Below are 16342 nucleotides of genomic sequence, written 5' to 3'. Positions count from 1 at the left end.
AAAGAGCATACAATGGACAGGCAGCTGCACAGTGGCTATCGTATGGCACTACCAACACTATGACTGTAGGCTATATTTGATTGACTGTATATGTAATGGTTTTCAGACATCAATCTACCGTCTGAAGGGAGTTTGTAACCTACTTACCTGTCCCTAACCCTAACCCTAGACCACATTCTCATCCTCATTGGTAACTGAATCTAAAGGTAAGCCAGAGGTAAATAACAATTATGGGAAAAATATATTCCCAGTGTTGGTTTTCATCGACCAATAAAATGTAACTTTGTTACAGTACAGGGGACATAATTTACTGTACTGCGAGCTGCGATTCAACCTATTTGATTTATGTGTCATTCGACCAATTCAGAGAGACCTCATGAATCATTCAACAGTCCAGAGATGACACCGGAATGGGCCAATGGTAGGCCCCCGGGGGCGTTCCTTCCGTACGTAACGTAACGCGCCCTCCTCCAGGGTAGGAAAACATTACGGACGGTGAGTGTGGACCGTGTCAGGAAAAATAGCTTCTTGGATTTTTTTTTTTACTCCAGGGTTGGAATACTTTTTTTGTGGTGTGGGGTCTACATGGTTTGTTACAAGCACAAATCCATGTATCTGTCGTCTTGGAATTGAGTTGTAGTAATCTTCACGGAGCTTGTCTTCTCACCTGGGAGGACGCCGAGTCCCGTCAGCTGGCGGTCGGGATAACTATTTCCGCCGTGTTGTTCGTGGTATGACGGCTAGCTGATAGCTGGGACCGCTGCAATGCTAGGTGGTAATGAGCCAGATCGCTTTTTTAGCTGAAACAGTTTAAGTGGATATTAAAAGGTAAGTAGCTTTCACACATGTTAGTATCTTTCACACACGTCTAGTCCTAGCAAGTAGGTGGATATGCTAACTTAATGTGCGGTAAACCAGCTCCAGTTTTAAGTTTCAGCTAGTGCTTGCTGCAAGCTAGCCGAGTAGCATGTTATGGCTAGCTTTTAAGGTTTTCACGTTCAAGTCCCATTGATTTAGCTGTTGTCTATCTGATTAGCTAGTTGGGTAGCTAAGATAACAAGCTAACCGTAGCTATATATTCATCCTTGGCTGAAGCCTAGATTGAAACTAAGGTTGGTTAACGACACCCGGGACTCTCCAGTCTGTGTGGACCGATCCCAGCTTATCTATTTCTTTCCTTTTAACTAGAGAATATACATTTCATTTATATCTATTGTTCGCTACTTATCTACTAATATACATTTCATTTCTATCTACTGTTCGCTACCTGGATATGTAACTCTCAGGTACTGTAACTCGAAACGTGACCGATAGTAATCACTGATTGAGTGACATGTGTTTGTAGCCAGTTGTAGCGGACACCGCCAGTGGTGCCAGGTTGTCACTTATTAGAGGTTTTTAATGGGACTCGGTGTTCTGGGAATCCGGTGACGCCGTGGGATAGCCCCGTAACGGTACCTACCGGTTGTTTTCTCTCTGCTGGCTAATCCAGATTTTTATATGACACTTTTCGCTAGTTTTATATTTTTGTTAGTCAAGAAGACTATTTTATTGACAGGCAATAGTCGTCATATGGATGATGTGTTGTTTTGTTAGGTGACAATGGTGCTAGTTATCTGGCCATTTTTTAAATATTGTTTTGCAAGGATAATGCATGATGGGTCCAGTACAGTTACTGCTCTGGACCAGGTGGATCATGGGTCAGTACAGTTACTGCTCTGGACCAGGTGGATCATGGGTCAGTACAGTTACTGCTCTGGACCAGGTGGATCATGGGTCAGTACAGTTACTGCTCTGGACCAGGTGGACCATGGGTCAGTACAGTTACTGCTCTGGACCAGGCGGATCATGGGTCAGTACAGTTACTGCTCTGGACCAGGTGGGTCATGGGTCAGTAAAGTTACTGCTCTGGACCAGGTGGGTCATGGGTCAGTACATGATGGGTCAGAACAGTTACTGCTCTGGACCAGGTGCATCATGGGTCAGTACAGTTACTGCTCTGGACCAGGTGGATCATGGGTCAGTACAGTTACTGCTCTGGACCAGGTGGATCATGGGTCAGTACAGTTACTGCTCTGGACCAGGTGGATCATGGGTCAGTACAGTTACTGCTCTGGACCAGGTGGATCATGGGTCAGTACATTATTCATCTGCTGATGATTAAACAAATCTAACGGTATTCTAGCTAAATTGTAATACCGGTAGTATAGTTTTAGGACGTGGTGATGGTGTGGTGATGGTGTGGTGTGGTCTACCCCAAGGAATGGGGAGTGGAATGGCCAAATGACGATCTGAGATCCACAAGCTATGATGACAGTCTTGTGTTTCAGTGGTCGTAGTCCCAATAGAGTAGTCTTGCCATAGCGGTCTAAGAACAGGTATTATGCTGTGTTTCAGTGGTCCAAATAGAGTAGTCTTGTCATAGCGGTCTAAGAACAGGTATTATGCTGTGTTTCAGTGGTCCTGGTCCAAATAGAGTAGTCTTGTCATAGCGGTCTAAGAACAGGTATTATGCTGTGTTTCAGTGGTCCTGGTCCAAATAGAGTAGTCTTGTCATAGCGGTCTAAGAACAGGTATTATGCTGTGTTTCAGTGGTCCTGGTCCAAATAGAGTAGTCTTGCCATAGCGGTCTAAGAACAGGTATTATGCTGTGTGTTTGCCCATACCGTATGTATATATTTTCACGTGTGTGTGTGTGTGTGTGGTGACATACAAGTCACAGGTACGACTGCGGCATTTGGGGTGTGTTCTTTACAGCAGGCACCCCCCCCCCCCCTCTGCTCTCCCTCCAACTCTGCTTGTAACTCTGTTCCTTTCTCCTATATAGGTTGTTCGAGACAAAGGATAAGGAATACCTGGCTTTTGCATTATTCTGGAACGGTAATCTTCACTACATTTACCAGCATGCACAGCGGCAGATGTGACAGCCACCGAGGCAGAGATTCCACAAGCCTTCAATGTGTTTTTTTCTGGATGTTTTTGACGGCATGTCTCCTCCACCGCGAGAGAAACCGCTGACTTTTGGATTGTCCCCCATTTTCTATTTTTCTGATCAAATATTAACTATGTGTGTCGACGCAGCAGCTTGGATTTGTTTGGATACATTTAACACTTTGAAGTGAGTCGGACGGGAAAATCGACAGAAAGGAAGCACCAGTTAAAAACATAAAGGGTCCTTTTCCCCCCTAAAGAAATATCATGGCATCTGTGTGGAAAAGATTACAACGTGTGGGGAAACACGCGTCCAAGTTTCAGTTCGTGGCTTCCTATCAGGAGTTGATGGTGGAATCCACGAAGAAATGGTTAGTTGGGACATTGACTACACACACACACACACACACCACACACAGGAAGGGCTGGTAGTGAGTATTGTAGTGTTTAGGTAAGGAAATAGACAGTAGAGTTGGGACACAGCCTGCAGATGTGTTTCAGTAGTAGCGTGCCCTGAGCCACTGGCATTCTAACACGCCTGCGATCCGGGACAGATGTTAACGTGTTGGAGAATGGCATGACAAAAATGCCTGTCTTCGAGCGAGGAGAGGAGATGGGAGGAGAGGAGATGGGAGGAGAGGGGATGGGAGGAGAGGGGATGGGAGCTACTGTCAGAACAGTTTATTGTGTTCTCAGAGGGGTGGGTTTGATTCTCTTCTCAAGAAAGCCTCTCTGAGGGGTGTGGGTTTGACTCTCTTCTCAAGAAAGCCTGTCTGAGGGGAGTGGGGTGTGTGTGTCAGAGAGAGGTGTGTTTTCCCATGGCTGAAGTGTGATCAGTATTTAACACTGAATCAATGGGTGACAGAGCCACACACACGCTCTTTCTCAATTGGTCTCTCATCTATTCCTTGCGTCCGTCCTCTCCTCGCCTCTCTCTAAAACCTCCTCGCCCCTCGCTCTAAAACCTCCTCACTCCTCGCCCCTCTCTCTAAAACCTCCTCTCTCCTCGCCTCGCTCTAAAACCTCGTCTCTCCTCTCCTCTCTCTAAAACCTCCTCTCTCTAAAACCTCCTCTCTCCTCGCTCTAAAACCTCCTCTCTCCTCGCTCTAAAACCTCCTCTCTCCTCGCTCTAAAACCTCCTCTCTCCTCGCTCTAAAACCTCCTCTCTCCTCGCTCTAAAACCTCCTCTCTCCTCGCTCTAAAACCTCCTCTCTCCTCGCTCTAAAACCTCCTCTCTCCTCGCTCTAAAACCTCCTCTCTCCTCGCTCTAAAACCTCCTCTCTCCTCGCTCTAAAACCTCCTCTCTCCTCGCTCTAAAACCTCCTCTCTCCTCGCTTTAAAACCTCCTCTCTCCTCGCTCTAAAACCTCCTCTCTCCTCGCTCTAAAACCTCCTCGCCTCGCCTCTCTCTAAAACCTCCTCTCCTCGCCTCTCTCTAAAACCTCCTCTCTCCTCGCCTCTCTCTAAAACCGCCTCTCTCCTCGCCTCTCTCTAAAACCGCCTCTCTCCTCGTCTCTCTCTAAAACCGCCTCTCTCTAAAACCTCCTCTCGCCTCTCTCTAAAACCTCCTCTCGCCTCTCTCTAAAACCTCCTCTCGCCTCTCTCTAAAACCTCCTCTCGCCTCGCCTCTCTCTAAAACCTCCTCTCGCCTCGCCTCTCTCTAAAACCTCCTCTCGCCTCGCCTCTCTCTAAAACCTCTCTCTAAAACCTCCTCTCTCCTCTCTCTAAAACCTCCTCTCGCCTCTCTCTAAAACCTCCTCTCGTCTCTCTCTAAAACCTCCTCTCGTCTCTCTCTAAAACCTCCTCTCGTCTCTCTCTAAAACCTCCTCTCGTCTCTCTCTAAAACCTCCTCTCTCCTCTCTCTAAAACCTCCTCTCGCCTCGCCTCTCTCTAAAACCTCCTCTCTCCTCTCCCTAAAACCTCCTTTCGCCTCTCTCTAAAACCTCCTCTCGCCTCGCCTCTCTCTAAAACCTCCTCTCTCCTCTCTCTAAAACCTCCTTTCGCCTCTCTCTAAAACCTCCTCTCGCCTCGCCTCTCTCTAAAACCTCCTCTCGCCTCTTTTTTGTTACTTTAGTTTATTTAGAAAATATTTTCACACTATTTCTTGAACTGGGCTTGTTTAAGGGCTTGTACTGTAAGTAAGCATTTCACGGTAAGGTCTACTACACCTGTTGTAATCGGCGCATGTGACACATTTGTTTTGATATGCCTTCATCAGGGTCTTCTGTCAGGGTCTTCTGTAAAGTCCCTGAGTCAGCTTTCAGAGAAAGTCAATCCAGAAATCTGCTCTTCTGTTTACCACAGCATTTCCTGTCTCCAAAAGCCACAACCTTTCTCTCAATTCAATTTAATGGCTTTATTAGCATGGGAAACATATGTTAACATTACCAAAGCAAGTGAAGTAGATAATAAACAAGAATATTTAACAATAAACATTATACTCACACACTCGCTCTTTCTATCCCCCTCTCTCTCGCTCTTTCTATCCCCCTCTCTCTCGCTCTTTCTATCCCCCTGTCTCTCGCTCTTTCTATCCCCCTCTCTCTCGCTCTTTCTATCCCCCTCTCTCTCGCTCTTTCTATCCCCCTCTCTCTCGCTCTTTCTATCCCCCTCACTCTCGCTCTTTCTATCCCCCTCTCTCTCGCTCTTTCTATCCCCCTCTCTCTCGCTCTTTCTATCCCCCTCTCTCTCGCTCTTTCTATCCCCCTCTCTCTCCGTCTCTATCCCCCTCTCTCTCCGTCTCTATCCCCCTCTCTCTCTCTCTCTCTATCCGTCTCTACCCCCTCTGTACACGGGGGTCTCTGGTTCTGTACACGGGGTTCTGTCTGATCGTCAACGCACAGTCTCTCAATCCCACTAACAGCTACCAGCTCTCTCTGTTTTACACCACACACACACACAGTGTGAGAGTCTCAGGAAGAGATTAGAGGGCTATGAGTGTTTGAGAAGTGAGTCTCCCACTGGACTCCTCTGCCACCTGTCAGTCTCTCTCTCACACACACACACACAGTCTCTCAAACAAACACACACACTCTCACACACACACAGTCTCTCTCTCACACAGGCAACCCGGCGGCTACGTCCTTACTTCCACCAGGAAAATGCTTATCTTTACTGTGTGATTGTGGCGGTTGCAAGCTGTTTATGGCTGTGACATTGTGTCTGTCTTATGGCGGGCACATGTTCCTAAGAGTCATCTGTCTTTCAGCGTGGGAGACGTGGCTAGGGGCTCGGCGGCCATCACATTTTGTCAGCCTGTGATCGTCAAGCAAATATCTGTCCGTCTCACAGTAATTGACCGTTTAATTAACTGAAACACATTTATCATCTTCTGTCTTCCACACGGCCTACAAGCCACTGATACTGACCTTTTGGAACACCTATATTAAAAAAAAAGTCTAATAACTTCATGTAATATAGCCTACACCTTCACCATAAATCCATTACTAATTTTAGACCGATCTAAAGAAGCATGATATGAAGAAAATGTAGTCTATTTCAGGAGAACAGAATAGCGGTCTCTGACTTGTCCTTATGTTAGGTCCTGATCTGGCTGTGCCATATGGCTGTGGGCGACACTAGTTCAGTTAGCAAGATTTGCCTAGAATTCAATGTCATTATTTTATAGTAATGAAGAATAAATTTGAACAAAGCTGAATAAAATAGAAAGGATATTTTCTCCAATTGATTTGAGGGACACGTGGTTATTCTGTGTTGAGCAGTAAACAGAGAAACATTATTTATGAAACTTTAGTTGTGATAAAAATATCGGGCTATATGTTTTGATTTTAATACATTCTAAGGCTGTATGATAAGACTTGAGAAAGACCTGAGAACGTTTCATTAAAGTCACAAGCTCTGATTTGTTTGTTGTGCAGGCTGCACACACTTCATCAGTCTCTCATTCACAATTTGACAAGCACTTGATCATATTCTCACCAGGCCTCGATTTTCCCCAGCTGCATCCCCCTTGTGTGGCCGTAATTCCCCCTAAAAGAATCCATGCCTCTTGTGGCCGTTGTGCCCTCGGGCTGAATATAATAATGATAATTCCCTTTTCCTGGCTGCCAGTCGCTGTGCTCCTAAGCATCTCACTCACATGGCTCTCTCAGATATCTCCATTTTTATTAGCCAATGCTGGTCACGTGATTCTTCTCAAAGGCTTCTCAGCTCTGAGGTGGGCTGCAGGTGAAGACGGAACGTTACTGCAGATGAAAGAACTGTCCACTTTTGACTTTTCATCAGCCAATAAGATGAGTAGGCTTAACGACCAGCAGAAGCACTGGACTCTGTCAATCTACTGTCCCACATAGTACAAAAGTTGACCTATTCTATTGGTCAACTTGTCCTTCTGTGCGAGAAATAGATATTCCTAACATAGTCATAACCACTTTTTTATTTTTTAAAGAATGATGCTGATACCACAGATCAGAAAATTTTAGCTTAAAATGTTGATAAACTATTAGGATATTTCTTCACAATAGCGCAGCAATGCCTACACCGCAGTAGGCTAGAAGCACAGCAATGCGTACACCGCAGTAGGCTAGAAGCACAGCAATGCGTACACCGCAGTAGGCTAGAAGCACAGCAATGCGTACACCGCAGTAGGCTAGAAGCGCAGCAATGCGTACACCGCAGTAGGCTAGAAGCACAGCAATGCGTACACCGCAGTAGGCTAGAAGCACAGCAATGCGTACACCGCAGTAGGCTAGAAGCGCAGCAATGCGTACACCGCAGTAGGCTAGAAGCACAGCAATGCGTACACCGCAGTAGGCTAGAAGCACAGCAATGCGTACACCGCAGTAGGCTAGATGCACAGCAATGCCTACACCGCAGTAGGCTAGAAGCACAGCAATGCGTACACCGCAGTAGGCTAGAAGCGCAGCAATGCCTACACCGCAGTAGGCTAGAAGCGCAGCAATGCCTACACCGCAGTAGGCTAGAAGCGCAGCAATGCCTACACCGCAGTAGGCTAGAAGCGCAGCAATGCGTACACTGCAGTAGGCTAGAAGCACAGCAATGCGTACACCGCAGTAGGCTAGAAGCGCAGCAATGCCTACACCGCAGTAGGCTAGAAGCGCAGCAATGCGTACACCGCAGTAGGCTAGATGCACAGCAATGCCTACACCGCAGTAGGCTAGATGCACAGCAATGCCTACACCGCAGTAGGCTAGAAGCGCAGCAATGCGTACACCGCAGTAGGCTAGAAGCGCAGCAATGTGTACACCGCAGTAGGCTAGAAGCGCAGCAATGCCTACACCGCAGTAGGCTAGAAGCACAGCAATGCGTACACCGCAGTAGGCTAGATGCACAGCAATGCGTACATCGCAGTAGTTCTCATCCAATATGATGACGTAGTAGCTGTATTGACTGCATCAAACAGGGAGAAGCTAGCTAGCTAGGCTAATTATTATCCAATATGATGACGTAGTACCTGTCTGGACTGCATCAAACAGGGAGAAGCTAGCTAGCTAGGCTAATTATCATCCACTTTGATGACGTAGTACCTGTCTGGACTGCATCAAACAGGGAGAAGCTAGTTAAGCTAGCTAGCTAGGCTAATTATCATCCACTATGATGACGTAGTAGCTGTCTGGACTGCATCAAACAGGGAGAAGCTAGTTAAGCTAGCTAGCTAGGCTAACTGAGGCTGCAGGCACTTTTTCTTCCTACAAACAACAACTCCATTCAGAATATAATGTAGCAGCCTACCTGTTGGCTCTGGGTCGTTGTAGCCTGTCCTTCTCCTTTAACTTTTAATTCCATCTTCCATTGATTAGATATCTCCTAACTTTTGTCACACGGAGGCTCTATGACTGTAGCCTATTGCCGCTTTGAGGACTTCTGATTGGTTAACAACAACAAGCTACATGCGTCTCTCTGTCTCTGTCTCTCTCTGGTAGTTGAGTGTCAGTAAGCTGCAGGCTGTTTTCTGAGTGTTTCTCTTACTGTAGATGACCTGGAGGTTTACATTATACTGACTCCACTGCACAGGAGGTTGGTGGCACCTTAAAGAGGGGAGGACGAGCTGGTCGTAATGTCTAAATAACCCATACAAAGAGGTGAAAGATTACACTATATGATGCCCGGCTCCTTGTTAGAGACTTTTATCTCCCTCACCAACTTCAAACATCTGCTATCTGAGCAGCTAACCGATCGCTGCAGCTGTACATAGTCTATCGGTAAATAGCCCACCCATTTTTACCTACCTCATCCCCATACTGTTTTTATTTATTTACTTTTCTGCTCTTTTGCACACATCTGCAAAATTGTAATTATTCACCTACCTCCTCATGCCTTTTGCACACAATGTATATAGACTTTTTTTTTTACTGTGTTATTGACTTGTTAATTGTTTACTCCATGTGTAACTCTGTGTTGTCTGTTCATACTGCTATGCTTTATCTTGGCCAGGTCGCAGTTGCAAATGAGAACTTGTTCTCAACTAGCCTACCTGGTTAAATAAAGGTTATATATATATATATCAAATTTCAATCAAATTTATTTTATATAGCCCTTCGTACATCAGCTGATATCTCAAAGTGCTGTACAGAAACCCAGCCTAAAACCCCAAACAGCAAGCAATGCAGGTGAAGAAGCACGGTGGCTAGGAAAAACTCCCTAGAAAGGCCAAAACCTAGGAAGAAACCTAGAGAGGAACCAGGCTATGTGGGGTGGCCAGTCCTCTTCTGGCTGTGCCGGGTGGAGATTATAACAAAACATGGTCAAGATGTTCAAATGTTCATAAATGACCAGCATGGTCGAATAATAATAAGGCAGAATAGTTGAAACTGGAGCAGCAGCACAGTCAGGTGGACTGGGGACAGCAAGGAGTCATCATGTCAGGTATTCCTGGGGCATGGTCCTAGGGCTCAGGTCCTCCGAGAGAGAGAAAGAAAGAGAGAATTAGAGAGAGCATATGTGGGATGGCCAGTCCTCTTCTGGCTGTGCCGGGTGGAGATTATAACAGAACATGGCCAAGATGTTCAAATGTTCATAAATGATCAGCATGGTCGAATAATAATAAGGCAGAACAGTTGAAACTGGAGCAGCAGCACAGCCAGGTGGACTGGGGACAGCAAGGAGTCATCATGTCAGGTAGTCCTGGGGCATGGTCCTAGGGCTCAGGTCCTCCGAGAGAGAGAAAGAGAGAAGGAGAGAATTAGAGAACGCACACTTAGATTCACACAGGACACCGAATAGGACAGGAGAAGTACTCCAGATATAACAAACTGACCCTAGCCCCCCGACACATAAACTACTGCAGCATAAATACTGGAGGCTGAGACAGGAGGGGTCAGGAGACACTGTGGCCCACTCCGAGGACACCCCCGGACAGGGCCAAACAGGAAGGATATAACCCCACCCACTTTGCCAAAGCACAGCCCCCACACCACTAGAGGGATATCTTCAACCACCAACTTACCATCCTGAGACAAGGCTGAGTATAGCCCACAAAGACCTCCGCCACGGCACAACTTAAGGGGGGGGGGGGGGGGCGCCAACCCAGACAGGATGACCACATCAGTGACTCAACCCACTCAGGTGACGCACCTCCTCCAGGGACGGCATGAGAGAGCCCCAGTAAAGCCAGTGACTCAGCCCCTGTAATATATATATTCATTCAGCCACTTATCTAACTAGCATGTTAAATCAAATACACGTCTGGTGCCCGGTGCACCTGTTCTGGGGAACTACACTTCATGACTGGAAATACAGATATGCATCAGATACACAGATACCTTTAAATAAAAAGGTAGGGGTGTGGATCAGAGAACCAGTCAGTATCTGGTGTGACCCCCATTTGCCTCATTTAGTGCGACACATCTCCTTCACAGAGAGTTGATCAGGCTGTTGATTGTGGCCTGTGGAATGTTGTTCCACTCCTCTTCAGTGGCTGTGCGAAGTTGTTGGATATTGGCGGGAACTGGAACACGTCGATCCAGAGCATCCCAAACATGCTCAATGGTTGATATGTCTGGTGAGTATTATCATGTTGAAACATGAGGTGATGGCGGTAGATGAATGGCACGACAATGGACCTCAGGATCTCATCACGGTGTGTCTGTGTATTCAAATTGCCATCCATAAAATGCAATTATGTTCGTTGTCCGTAGCTTACGCCTGCCCAGACTATAACCCCCCCCCGCCACAATGGAGAACTCTGTTCTCTACGTTGACATCAGCAAACTGCTCGCCTACATGACACAATACTGGTTGTCTGCCATCTGACCGGTACAGTTGAAACCGGGATTCATCTGTGAAGAGCACACTTCTCCAGCGTGCCAGTGGCCAACAAAGGTGAGCATTAGTTTCATCAGCTGTCCGGGTGCCTGGTCCCAGATGATCCCACAGGGGAAGAAGCCCGGATGTTGAGGTCCTGGGTTGGCGTGGTTACACGTGGTCTGAGGTGAAGAAGCCGGATGTTGAGGTCCTGGGCTGGTGTGGTTTCACGTGGTCTGAGGTGAAGAAGCAGGATGTGGCGGTCCTGGGTTGTCATGGTTACACGTGGTCTGCGGTTATGAGGCCGGTTGGACGTACTGCCAAATTCTCTAAAAAAGACATTGGAAGCAGCTTATGGTAGAAAATGTAACATGAAATCCTCTGGCAACAGCGCTGGTGAACATTCCTGCAGTCAGCATGCCAACTGTACGCTCATTCACATCTTGACACATCTGTAGCATCCCCAGCACAAGGTGCACATGTGTAATGATCATGCTGTTTAATCAGCTTCTTGATATGCCACACCTGTCAGGTGGATGGATTATCTTGGCAAAGGAGAAATGCTCACTAACAGGGATGTAAATGAATTTGTGCACGAAATATGAAAGAATAAAGTTTTTGTCCTTATGGAAGATTTCTGCGATCTTTTATTTCAGATCACGGGACCAACACTTTGTCACGTTTTATATTTATGTTCAGTGTAAAATAATGTGACGGGTGAAATGAAGAACCCAACCTGCTTTATCTCCTAACCCATTCCACTGCAGCTATTTACTTAAAAAGGAGCTAAAAATATTATTGAAAAACATCAAAGAGAAACTTTTGTTCAATCACTGGGCATCTTTTATGTGAAATATCCTTACATTTGAAATGTCGGTAACACTTTACATCCAGTGTCATAACTATGTTATAATGTCATAACAGCTGACACAGCTTGTCATACATAACCTGTCATAACTATGTTATAATGTCATCACAGCTGACACAGCTTGTCATAACACTGTCATGACCAATACGTTTACATCTGTTGTGACACGTTGCGTTATTTTAATCTTCGGCTGAGGGAGAGACGTGAGGGAGACCGATTTTAAGTGAATGAATAACGTTTTTGGCTTGGACATCCTCATATTTTACACAATGGTTTGCATATTATCACAAACGCAGTACTAGGGTAGTGAATTGATGTTAGTTTCAGCTGTAAGCTAGCAAGGAAAGTTAAAGGAAGCTACCGGTATCTTCTGCATTTGTAAAGCTATTCAGGCTCTGTATGGAAATAGTTTTGCCAACAGTTTCAACATTTGTACTTGCCAGGTCACATTATTATAGTGTGTGAACTTCTGTGCAGCATGAGGAGAAGAGAAATCAAAATGAAACAAAATTGTATTTATCACATGCGCCGAATACAACAGTCTCTATCTCTACGGGTCTCTCTACAGACTGCCAGTCTCTACTGGTCTCTCTACAGACTGCCAGTCTCTACGGGTCTCTCTACAGACTGCCAGTCTCTACGGGTCTCTCTACAGACTGCCAGTCTCTACGGGTCTCTCTACAGACTGCCAGTCTCTACGGGTCTCTCTACAGACTGCCAGTCTCTACGGGTCTCTCTACAGACTGCCAGTCTCTACGGGTCTCTCTACAGACTGCCAGTCTCTACGGGTCTCTCTACAGACTGCCAGTCTCTACGGGTCTCTCTACAGACTGCCTGTCTCTACGGGTCTCTCTACAGACTGCCTGTCTCTACGGGTCTCTCTACAGACTGCCAGTCTCTACGGATCTCTCTACAGACTGCCAGTCTCTACGGGTCTCTCTACAGACTGCCAGTCTCTACGGGTCTCTCTACAGACTGCCAGTCTCTACGGGTCTCTCTACAGACTGCCAGTCTCTACGGGTCTCTCTACAGACTGCCAGTCTCTACGGGTCTCTCTACAGACTGCCAGTCTCTACGGGTCTCTCTACAGACTGCCAGTCTCTACTGGTCTCTCTACAGACTGCCAGTCTCTACTGGTCTCTCTACAGACTGCCAGTCTCTACGGGTCTGTCTACAGACTGCCAGTCTCTACGGGTCTCTCTACAGACTGCCAGTCTCTACGGGTCTCTCTACAGACTGCCAGTCTCTACTGGTCTCTCTACAGACTGCCAGTCTCTACTGGTCTCTCTACAGACTGCCAGTCTCTACTGGTCTCTCTACAGACTGCCAGTCTCTACTGGTCTCTCTACAGACTGCCAGTCTCTACTGGTCTCTCTACAGACTGCCAGTCTCTACTGGTCTCTCTACAGACTGCCAGTCTCTACTGGTCTCTCTACAGACTGCCAGTCTCTACTGGTCTCTCTACAGACTGCCAGTCTCTACTGGTCTCTCTACAGACTGCCAGTCTCTACGGGTCTCTCTACAGACTGCCAGTCTCTACGGGTCTCTCTACAGACTGCCAGTCTACGGGTCTCTCTACAGGCTGCCAGTCTGAAGCTCTGCTGTGCCAGAATGGGGCCAATAAAATAGGTTTTTATGGCTGAAGCTCAATAAAAGAGACATTTCCATTACAGAAGCCAGAGAGCCAGTCAGTGGGAGGAGGAGAGGAAGAGACTCAGCAGAAACCATAGTGCCTGTCTCTCTCTCTCAACTTCAATTCAGTTCAAGGGCTTTATTGGCATGGGAAACACATACTACCGTTCGAAAGTTTGGGGTCACTTAGAAATGTCCTTGTTTTTGAAAGACAAGCTATTTTTTTGTCCATTAAAATAACATCAAATTGATCAGAAATACAGTGTACACATTGTTAATGTTGTAAATGACTTGTAGCTGGATACGGCAGATTTTTAATGGAATATCTACATAGGCGTACAGAGGCCCATTATCAGCAACCATCACTCCTGTGTTCCAATGGCACGTTGTGTTAGCTAATCCAAGTTTATCATTTTAAAAGGCTAATTGATCATTAGAAAACCCTTTTGCAATTATGTTAGCACAGCTGAAAACTGTTCTGATTAAAGAAGCAATAAAACTGGCCTTCTTTAGACTAGTTGAGTATCTGGAGCATCAGCATTTGTGCGTTCGATTACAGGCTCAAAATGGCCAGAAACAAATAACTTTCTTCTGAAACTCGTCAGTCAACTCTTATTCTGATAAATTAAGGCTATTCCATGCAAGAAATTGCCAAGAAACTGAAGATCTTGTACAACACTGTGTACTACACTCTTCACAGAACAGAGCAAACTGTCTCTAACCAGAATAGAAAGAGGAGTGGGAGGCCCCGGTGCACAACTGAGCAAGAGGACAAGTACATTAGTGTCTAGTTTGAGAAACGGACTCCTCACAAGTCTTCAACTGGCAGCTTCATTAAATAGTACCCGCAAAACACCAGTCTCAACGTCAACAGTGAAGAGGTGACTCCGGGATGCTGGCCTTCTAGGCAGAACACCAGTCTCAACGTCAACAGTGAAGAGGTGACTCCGGGATGCTGGCCTTCTAGGCAGAACACCAGTCTCAACGTCAACAGTGAAGAGGTGACTCTGGGATGCTGGCCTTCAAGCTTTTGAATAGTAGTCTATGTTAACATTTTAGGGCTCCCGGGGGGCGCAGCGGTCTAAGGCACTGAATTTCAGTGCAAGAGGCGTCACTACAGTCCCTGGTTCGAATCCAAGCTGTATCACATCCGGCCGTAATTTTTGGAGTACGATAGGGCGGCGCACAATTGGCCCAGAGTCCTCCAGGTTTGGCCGGGGTCTGTTGTCTCTGTAAATAAGAATCTGTTCTTAATTGACTTGCCTAGTTAAACAAAGGTCAAATAAAATAAAAATTGCCAAAGCAAGTAGATGACACACACACACACACACACACACACACACACACACACACACACACACACACACACACACACACACACACACACACTGATCAGAGAGGTGCTTGACTCCTCACTGGACACTCTAATAGAGCCACTCAGTGTTGGCTCTGTTTCATCAACACACCTCTTACTCTGAGTGGTGTGTTGGCTCTGTCATCCCCACACCTCTTACTCTGAGTGGTGTGTTGGCTCTGTTTCATCCCCACACCTCTTACTCTGAGTGGTGTGTTGGCTCTGTCATCCCCACACCTCTTACTCTGAGTGGTGTGTTGGCTCTGTTTCATCCCCACACCTCTTACTCTGAGTGGTGTGTTGGCTCTGTTTCATCAACACACCTCTTACTCTGAGTGGTGTGTGTTGGCTCTGTTTCATCCCCACACCTCTTACTCTGAGTGGTGTGTTGGCTCTATATCTCTGCTGCTGTGTAGGGGTCAAGGGTCTAGTACAGTCCCGTAACACACTGCCAACAAGGCAACTCCAGGGATCCAAACTAACACGTTCCACTGGTGACACCAGACCAGGATTTGGTCGCACCAATCATTTGTTTTTGCGGCGTCATGCAGTAGAAAATAACATTTTTCTGTAATTCAGTGCTTTATTAAAAACTGTGTATTCAATAAATACTGGTGTTTCATCTAACATGGGGATTCAAGATCTTTTTAAGTGCATCCTAATTCAGTGATTGTCATGAATTTTGGGTTGACAACTAGGCTTTTTTTGGTTATATTTTTACTGTTGAAGATGCACTATGTGGAAATCTCTCCGCCGTTTCCTGTTTGCTGAAATTCTAATAGTTAGCCTAATTTTAAGTTTATATCACAAAACAAGCAAGTATATTGTCACCACTAAACCGCGGTGAAACAATATATTTTCCATAAATATTGTATTTTTTCGTCTGTTTTGAAGCTGGTGAACAAAACTGAAAGAAAAAGACGCAAAAACAAATCTTAAGAACGTGAAAGATAGAAATAGGGCACATAGAACAGATCTACCGGCTTCCTAGACTTGTTTTCAGTGAGAGTGACGGATCTATATCACACACTTCTATGTGAATTTGGTCAGCTAAAACAAAAGTAAAACATTTTGTAGCTTTAGAATGGGGGACGGGATCCAGACATAAAACTGACTTCAACAATATTCAACAAATGTATTGAATTTATTATGGAATCAAACTAACTGCATACAAATGTATTATTTTGCCCAAGTTTATCATAAGACATGAACAGAATGCATCAAGTGATTTGGTATTTCCTGCAACTTTCTGAAGAGCCAATGAGAATTCCCCGTCTGTATGTGTGGTGCGGGCGTCTACCACTTTGTGTCGCCGTTAGCGATGATGCTAATGAA

General features: G+C 46.0%; 1 protein-coding gene across 1 annotated transcript in view; it reads left to right on the top strand.

Moving 5' to 3' along the window:
- The first annotated feature begins 462 nt into the window (after window positions 1-462).
- The window catches only part of LOC118966049 (EH domain-binding protein 1-like), an 81423-nt gene continuing 65543 nt past the window's right edge, over window positions 463-16342 (top strand). Inside the window, exons 1-2 of the mRNA XM_036988005.1 lie at window positions 463-828; window positions 2828-3302. Of these exons, the coding sequence (XP_036843900.1) occupies window positions 3199-3302 (104 nt within the window). The 5' untranslated portion in view covers window positions 463-828; window positions 2828-3198. The remainder of the gene's footprint in view (window positions 829-2827; window positions 3303-16342) is intronic.

This window comes from Oncorhynchus mykiss, chromosome 1 (genome assembly GCF_013265735.2).
Source record: "Oncorhynchus mykiss isolate Arlee chromosome 1, USDA_OmykA_1.1, whole genome shotgun sequence".
In the NCBI taxonomy this organism is placed as follows: Eukaryota; Metazoa; Chordata; class Actinopteri; order Salmoniformes; family Salmonidae; genus Oncorhynchus; species Oncorhynchus mykiss.
This window is presented reverse-complemented; position numbering and strand designations above follow the sequence as displayed.